We start from the raw sequence: 8,924 nt of genomic DNA, 5'->3' as shown, positions 1-8,924 counted from the left end.
TAATATATCTTTTATATATTTACAATTATACAAAAAGGGTCATCTTGAATTTTCTGATCTAGTGGAAAGAAATGACACTCCCATATGATGGAAGTGTTATGGACTCTTTATGTTTCAATAAGTCGTTATTGACTTATAAAAAAAATGAAAGTTGGTTGAAAATTACTAAACTTTTATGGGAATTATTGCAAAATTCTTAATACGAACGTCTAACGGCTGGAGTTCGTGCAGTTTCCTACGTGGCGTGGCGCGTAACAACAGCAGTGTGAATATGCTGCAGCAGGTCGGTACTCCCACTCTCCTCTGCAGCTTGGACTCTGTCCTCTAAATGCTCACTCCACTCCCTCCCCGTCTCCGTCTCCGCCACTCCACTCTGAGAATCTCTTATCGTTTTTCTCAAATTTTCCTTTACGTGCATCTCTCAGTGTAGCTGTGTACGCATCTTAAACTTGTGTTATCGCTCAATTTTCAAACTTCTACGAGTATTTGAATGCTTGAGCTCAACTGTTCTGTTTTCTCTTTGGACGATATAGGTAAAAGCTACGCTCTCTAATTCCAAATTTCTAGATGATGCTTTTCCTTGGAACTTTTTTTATGCTTCTTTTCGCTTGATCTTTGGTTTATAATCCCTGATCCTTGTTTGCATGTGGTATATACTATAGTGATGCGATATGTTGTGAAAGTTACATTTTCCGTAATTAAATTTCGCTCCATCACCTGTTAGAAGCCGAGAAGTGAGAAGGATTGGATGCATGCATCATCTGTGATAATTTTGGCAGGTGGTTGTTATTTTTTGCACCTGCTAAATGCCCTGCTTCTTTAGTAAGAGAAGTTTTGGTGAAGGCAGGGCAAAATAATTAGGCATCTGCACTAAGATTATCCAGTGTGTGTGTGTGTGCGTTTTTTTTTTTTTTTTTTTTTTTTTCCAAAACTTTTTAAAATTTTATTTTTAATTGGATTCCCTAAACATTGATAAATTGGCAGTTTTACTTGAGAAAGGGAGGTTTACTACTATTTGATTTATTGAGTGGACCCATAAGAATGTTGCATGTCGTTCTGAGGCGATTTTAAGAGATTTCTGAAGGTAGGGCAGGATGCATATGCCTAGGATTTACAAGAGTTATAGCTAGCTCACAATTCAACTTTTTATGTCTTAATAGATCAAAATACTTTGGGGGGTTGCCTTAAAATCCAAACATTTTCCCAGTTGTTTATTGTTGTTTGTGCAAGAGTGTTTAAATCCTCAGGGACACAAAATGATGCACACACATATATGTGCAGTGGGTTGCTCTTTGTATTTCTGTTGACCTGCATTAAAAGGGTGTAGAAGCATACAAAGATTGCTAATTATCAAAATGTATTTCGAGTACATTCCAAGTTCTTTTTAACAACCAATTATTACCAAGCTTTAAGAAGATTCACAAGTTGATGTTTGCTTACTTTGCTATGCATTTTGCTAACTAAAATACTCGTTCATTGCTATTATTTTAATTTGTGAAGAAACCTTATGTTGATTTTCAACACAAATTCTGAAGTCTGAATTTCTTATTCTTGTTAATTACAAGGTTCTAGCTTACCACTAATTAGTCAGTCCCTTTTGCTTTTCGTAAGATTGTAAAATGGATGTGCTTATTGTGTGCATGTCTTATCTTCTGTTAGAGAGCTTGGAATTCTTGACTTGGGCATATATTCAAACATGGTAGGTCCTTTTCCTGTAATCAAATTTCATCATCCAAATTTCTCTTTTTTTGGGATACCAAAGAAGAGCACACATTTTTTTCCAAATTCTTTATTTGTTTGGATCTGTACAGACCATAGATCCTTCCACCAAAGATATTGATGACATTGACTGGAATTCTGAAGATGATCAAGAAATTGAGGATACAACTGGTGGAAGGACTGCAACTAGCAACGAGGAGGTAAAACTTAAGAGCTTGTGGTGATAGTAAACCCATGCAGTTTGTTAAACCAAATCAGAGTACTAAGGTTTGCTTTATTAATCATTAGAAAGCTGCCTATAACATTGCATGGATAGTAGTTTCTTGCCAGTATGGCTCTAAAATGTTGGCTTTAAGCTACACCATAGTGCAGGTTGCTGAAAGGTGAAATGTTATGACCTTGGCATTTCAGATGAATAATATGATGGGGGTTCTCCATTTTGGGATGCGTTATATTTCAAAATGTTTAAAACATTTGATATATGTCGTACATTGGTGCATCTTCTAATGTAGAAAATTAGTTCTTTTACATGGTAAGAAGCAGACAAAATCTAGACTATCCGCTCATTGAAGTTAGAAAAATTGGTGCTGTGTCTAGCCTGGTATGCTATTTGGTTTCTTCTTTGTCTTTCGACTTAGATTCATCAAGAACCTAAATTGACTCGAAGTGTAAAATTTTGTTCTAAATTCACTTATAAGAGAAGTGTCTGTTCCCCTTCTCTTATTAGTCCTATCTCATAATGTAATCCATTAGAAATGAGACTGCATTGCATATCAGTATTATTTTATAAGAGCTTATTAGTATGTTAAAAGACATGATAATTTCTTTTTTGATTTTTTTTTTCCTTGCCTAAAAATGGTTTCAATTGACCCTTTAATCCCTTATTTGTCTTTGAATTAATTTTCTTATGTTTGAAGGCAAGCTCATCATCTACTCCCTGCTCCAAGTTGATTCAGAATTTTGTTGGGATGGGATTTCCAAGAGAACTAGTTGCAAAAGCAATAGAACAAAATGGTATCTTCATTTTGAATGCATTAAATGGATACCTGTTGCTATTAGAAATTTTATCTGTGACATTTGCCATCAATGCACAGGAGAAGACTCAGAATTGATACTGGAAACTCTTTTGACATATTCAGTTAGTAATCCTGCTTCATTCTTCCAAGTTCCATTAACTCTCTTAATACATTGTTCTTTATCATTTAATGACTGTCTAGTTACAAGTCTTCAAGGAACATGCTTGAAGTTAGGGTATGCTGACTATAGAATAATTGATTAAAATAGTGTCACTTAATTGGACTAGTTAAAACCACCTTTCAAAGTTGAATTGGTTTACAATGAAAATAGGCGATACCAACAGCCTCTGTAAGTTGCTAATTTCCTATGATAGCAAGCATATGCCCCCAGAATGGTCTTGATTGAACCATGATTGTCAATGTACCTATGTCCTTGCTCTAGTGATTATGAAAATAGACAAACATGATTGTATTAGTGTACCACCTTGCTCCATTTGCATGGAACTACATTCCAACGCTTCAATCCTTCTATTTGATCACACTTTTTTTTTTTTTTTGTATTTTTTATTTATTTTTATTTTTATTTTTATTTGTATAAATTTCCTCTTCTTTGTGATGGGTCTTTCTCTGCAGGTTCTTGAGAATTCTTTAAGTGAAAATCCTTGTGCTATCTCTCCCCAACACAAGCCATGTCTCAACAGTGATGAGAGCTCTTCAGGATATAATGAGAACTTTCTGGATGACTTGTCTGACACCTACAGTTGGTCGGAGGATGATGAGGTATGTTTTCATTGATCAATATTCTTATTTATTATCCATACATATAGATGAATGAAATCCAATAGATTATCATAATGTTATCTCTACTACATTCAATATTTGGCTGGTGTGTGTGTGTGTGATTCCATAAAAATGCTGGAAAGAACTCTTTTATGTTTTTTTGCTTAAGGTGAATTACAAGTGAAATGGCTACTGTAGTTTGATGTTTTAGCATGTAAAATATGTTTTCCAATGCAAGTGATATGTCAAACTGTAGAACTCCTCATGAACTAGGAACCTTGAAACTTGACCCCAAATGGATTTTAGATCTTGAAAAACTAATGGAAACTCACTAATTGGCCTCTGTCATTTTGCAAAGCTGAAAAATAAAGTAGCAAGGATGTTAGAGTAATAGTCTAGTACTTCCAAGTTTGTCTTATATTTTAGTGGTCTGATGCAATAAATTGTGACAAACTATGTCGGCCTTTACTGTGAAATAACTCCTTAGACTATGTAGGTTTCTAAAGTCTTTACTCCTTGTGAATGTATCAGTTCTTTGGCCAGTTTTTACAGCCTTCTACCATAAAAAACTGCTTCATTTTTTGGTAGTCAAATAGTTCTATTGAAAGCTACCACTTGCAGGAAAATGCCGATACCTTATCTGACAAGGAGAGAAGACTATTGGACCTCACAAATATGGGTTACCCAATGGAGGAGGCTTCACTAGCTATGGACAGATGTGGTTTGTACGATAAACAAGTTTATCCTTTGCATGCATTATCACACTGTATTGTTGTGATGATGGTCAAATAACTGAATGAGGCATTTACTTGCAGATTCTATTAAATTGTTATGCTGAGATTTCTCTAACTAAAGAAGCTTGCTAGATGTCTTTTTCCATACGGATTGAAGCTTGTTGGATTGATGTTTTGGTCATTTCATAGAAAATGGGAATTTTCACAATACCTTCTTGAAAGCTTGGATATTACATTTACTCTTTAAATTCAATATTTCTTAGCTTGGATTAATTTTTCTTCACTTTCTGTGTTGGCTAAAGAATGATGTGCTAGTTTCTTGTTCAGCATTGGATATTTGGATGCTCCTGTGATACTTTCTTGGAGTTTCTAAAGTTTTTTCCTTTTCTCTAGTATTCTTATTTTGCATCTTGTTGTCATTCACTTTGGTAGGTCCAGAAGCCACTGTGGCTGAATTGATAGATTTTATCTCTGCTGCTCAAGTGGCAAAGTCAGATTCTCTCTATTGGCAAGAAGATGATATCAAGGTCTGCTCTTCCTAGTCAAATGTTGACGTGAAAAGAAAATGATTAGTTTTAATAGAAGTATATTACTGCTTCGAATGGTATGTGCATCTTTCTAGCAGGTTTTTGTTAATTTTTTCTACAATGGATGTGTTTCCTATTGTCACAGCCAAAGTTGAAGAATCCATCTAATGCAAATGATAGACATAAAAGGAGGAAGCTATATAACTACGAGTTGCAAAGAAAGAAAAGGCAGACGGGTGTCTTTGATGAAGATAATCAGCCACTTCGCCTGCCAAAACCAATGGTTGGGTTTGGTGTACCGACTGAGACAAGTCCTACATTTCAGGGAAGGACTATTTCCAGTGAAGCAACTGGTCCTCCCTATTTTTATTATGAGAATGTTGCTCTAGCACCAAAAGGTGTCTGGGAAACTATAACCAGACACCTGTTTGATGTTGAACCAGAGTTTGTTGACTCCTTGTATTTTAGTGCTTCTGCAAGGAAGAGGGGGTATATACATAATTTGCCTATTGAGAATCGATTCCCCCTACTTCCACTTCCCCCACGCACCATACATGAAGCATTGCCTTTAACAAGGAGATGGTGGCCTGCATGGGATTATCGCACCAAGCTTAACTGCATACAAAGTGCAGTTGGAAGTGCAAAACTAACAGAAAGGATCCGCAATGCCTTGGAAGTCTCTGTTGGTGAGCCACCTTTGGCAGTGCAGAACTATGTTCTTGAAGAATGCCGAAGATGGAATCTGGTTTGGGTGGGACTGAACAAAGTAGCCCCTCTAGAGCCTGATGAAGTTGAAATGCTATTAGGGTTCCCAAAGAGCCACACAAGAGGGATAAGTAGGACAGATAGATACAAGGCACTTGGCAACTCATTCCAGGTGATTATATGCCCTCAATTATCTACTTCATGTTGTGTTTAAATTTATCGATCTCGATCTTGTGAACTGAGTCACTAAGCAATACTTGGGCTAAAGTGATTGCCTAATGTTTTTCTACTAAAACAGTTCACCTCACCACTAACTGCTATACATCTTTCATCAGGTTGACACAGTGGCATATCATCTCTCAGTATTGAAGGAATTATATCCTAGAGGTATCAATGTACTGTCACTCTTCTCCGGGATTGGGGGTGCTGAAGTGGCTCTCCACAGACTTGGAATCCATTTGAAGAATGTAGTTTCTGTTGAAAAATCAGAAGTTAGTAGGACTGTGATGAGAAGCTGGTGGGAGCAAAGTAATCAAACCGGTAATCTTGTCGAGTATGGTGACATAGAAGGGTTGGAAAGGGATGAGATAAAGCGAGTAATGGCTTCAGTTGGGGGATTTGATCTAGTGATTGGGGGAAGTCCATGCAATAACCTTTCAGGGAGCAACAGGGTGAGCAGAGATGGATTAGAAGGTAAAGAAAGTTCTCTTTTCTTTGAATATGTTCGTGTTTTGAACGTAGTTAAGGGTATACTCTAGTCTAATTTTGTTGGAGTAATACTGAATTCTCGAGTCTTAAGTAGGCCAGCTAGACCGCTAGGTTGTTTTCATATGTATATACTCTACATACAGACATGGTTTTATCTCATTTTCACCGGAAATTAATGCCATCGTGCTTGCTTTATATCACTTATTTTTGGGTGGGGTTTCGAGCCGAGTATTCTGGTCCCTTAATATCTAGTAAGCATATGTTGATTTTTTTATTATTATTTTTTTGAATACTACTGACTCTATTACAATGTAGTATCTGTTTATAATTACTTTCTCAACTTATTGAAGCACAAAGAGTCAATATCGCATCCACTGAGACTCAATCCCATAACCTCCTTTATAGGGAGCAATTTGGTGCCATTGGACTATAAGGTCCTTGGCATTAATTCAAAATTGAGTTTATTTTTGGATTGAAACTTCAAACGAGGGAAGTTATCCCCATACTTGTTTACAAGAAAATGAACTTATATTGTTATAAGTCTCTTATACCTATATTTACATTGAACAAATATTGTATAATTTAATAATATGGTTTATATAATTAATTCGAAACAAGATTCATAAGTTATTTATGGATAATGTTTGATTTATCATGTACTATAGATACGGCCATAGGGGGCCATATCTGAAAAACTTGAAAATATTGGATGGATGAAAAATTGTTGTGTTGAACTGTTTATGGAGATGGGATCATGGAGATACAAAGATATCTATAATGATATGGACTGGACTCAAGTCCATCATGAAAGATCAATTTAGACTTTAGAGGGTATTACATTATTGGTTTTTGGGAAGCAATGGATTGTACGGCAATTTATTGTGTCCAAAAACATCATTGTAAATATTATAGGTAAAAATAATGTAAATTATGTGTTAGAATAATGTACATTATGTATTAGAATAATGTACATTATGTGTTAAAATAATATACATTATGAATTATAAAAATGTATGTTGTAGTCGGGCACGTGAAAAATAAAATTAAGCAAAATGACGTTATTTTTATGTGGACTTTCATAGACCAGGGTTTACCTTGCATTGTAGACCCTCATCCAAAAATAACCTTAAGATTCTGTATCTATAGTTGACACATTCACATAGTTTCTGTACCTGTAGCTATCATATTATATTATTATGTGTCAGCAATTATTAAATTATTTGTTTACATAGATCCTTTTCACGAGTAAATTAAATAGTTTCCCCTCTCTAGCTCTCTAGGGTTTTTTTCCTCTCTCTAGGTGTTCCGACATAGGTTTTCAGCTTTTCCGAATGTCCTTGCTTCTCTCCAGTTGATATCAGCTATCTCCACGCTAAGAACTACGAACGACGTTGTCTGTATGGAGGCAGCTACGTCGTCTGGGGCGGTCGTCGGAATTACGGCCCGATGGGCAGACTTGGCGCTAGACGAGGAAGAAGACGTGTTTGTGCCGGCGGATGGGGGTCACGACGCGGCTGTGGCGGAGGATGAGGAGATATGGCGGCTTATTGGTAGGTTTCTGACTACCAAGGTCATCAAGGTTGAATTCATGAGCCAGGTCATGGCTTCGGTCTGGTAACCGGTAAAGGGGGTGCAGGTTACGGAGATTCAGCCGGGTTTATTCCTGTTCGTTTTCTATCATGGGACTGATATGCAACTAGTTCCGGATGGTGGCCCATGGTCGTTTGAGAACAACACGCTTGTATGTTAGCAGGTTACGGACGGAACCCTACCAGTGCAGGTGGCTCTTGATACGGTGGAGATGTGGGTTCAGGTTCATGATCTCCCTCTTGGATATACCTCAGATGTGATTCTAGAACAAATTGGAAATTTTGTTGGTTCGTTTGTGCGGGTTGATGATAGATTTTCTGGTGCACCATGGAAAACCTTTTACCGTATCAGGGTGGCTATTCCGGTGGTCAAGTCCCTTAAACGCCGCATGAAACTCCTGAAGCGTGACAAGACGACCTGTTGGGTGAACTTTAAGTACGAATAGCTTCATACTTTTTGGTTCTACTATAGTGTGCTTGGCCATTTGTTTAAATATTGTCTAAAGGCTCGCAACTCGACGATACCGGTGGATCAATATTCGATATGAGATGCGAGCTGGTTTGAGGAAGGAGCCGAGAAAGGTGGCGGCGCCGTGGTTGCTCGGTAGGGATGGGAAGTCGGTTTTTGTTGGTGAGGCTGGAAAGCGAATTGAGTCGGTAGCCTCGGTCGAGGTTACGGGTGGTCAGGGGGAGGAACCGGTAGTGATTGCACCGGCGAAGTGCCGGCGAGAGTTGGCAAGTGATTCGGCCATGCAGGGGGTGATGGATGGTGGTGATGTAAGTATGTAACTATGCGTGAAGTGCAAAAAAACTTGTTATCGGCGGGCTCTGGTTCCTAGACCCGCCCATCATTATGGGTACTCTGAGCTGGAACTATCGTGGCTTGGGCAATCCACATACACTTCGTGAAATTGTGGACATAGTGTCCCGTAAGAAGCCCGATTTTGTGTATTTAATGGAAACTAATGTTGGGCGGATACATGCAGAACGGCTCCGCAACAAGCTTGGTTTTGATGGTTTATTTTATGTGGACAACATGCGTTTGAGTGGGGGATTGGCGTTGTTTTGGAGAAGAAATAATACTGCTAGACTACTGAGATTCTCTAAGAATCACGTAGATGTTGAGGTTCGTATTAAAGATGATAA

The 8,924-nt window shown here is 37.6% G+C and overlaps 1 protein-coding gene across 2 annotated transcripts; it reads left to right on the top strand.

Moving 5' to 3' along the window:
• The first annotated feature begins 284 nt into the window (after positions 1-284).
• On the top strand, positions 285-6,384 carry LOC109154686 (DNA (cytosine-5)-methyltransferase DRM2-like). 2 transcript variants are annotated; one of them, XM_019302426.1, is made up of 10 exons: positions 285-533; positions 1,660-1,699; positions 1,812-1,919; positions 2,637-2,733; positions 2,814-2,857; positions 3,369-3,515; positions 4,137-4,236; positions 4,682-4,776; positions 4,922-5,653; positions 5,817-6,384. In XM_019302426.1, the coding sequence occupies exons 2-10, from the start codon at positions 1,697-1,699 to the stop codon at positions 6,237-6,239; spliced, it is 1,749 nt and encodes a 582-aa protein (XP_019157971.1). In that variant the 5' UTR covers positions 285-533; positions 1,660-1,696; the 3' UTR covers positions 6,240-6,384. The 2 variants fall into 2 exon arrangements, with proteins under 2 accessions (XP_019157971.1, XP_019157966.1); XM_019302421.1 differs by lacking the exon at positions 285-533 and adding an exon at positions 540-1,366.
• Positions 6,385-8,924: the final 2,540 nt, after the last annotated feature.

Source organism: Ipomoea nil, unplaced genomic scaffold (assembly GCF_001879475.1).
Source record: "Ipomoea nil cultivar Tokyo-kokei standard unplaced genomic scaffold, Asagao_1.1 scaffold0276, whole genome shotgun sequence".
NCBI classification, from domain to species: Eukaryota; Viridiplantae; Streptophyta; class Magnoliopsida; order Solanales; family Convolvulaceae; genus Ipomoea; species Ipomoea nil.
The sequence above is the reverse complement of the archived record's forward strand: the minus strand, read 5'-3'. Positions and strand labels throughout refer to the sequence as shown.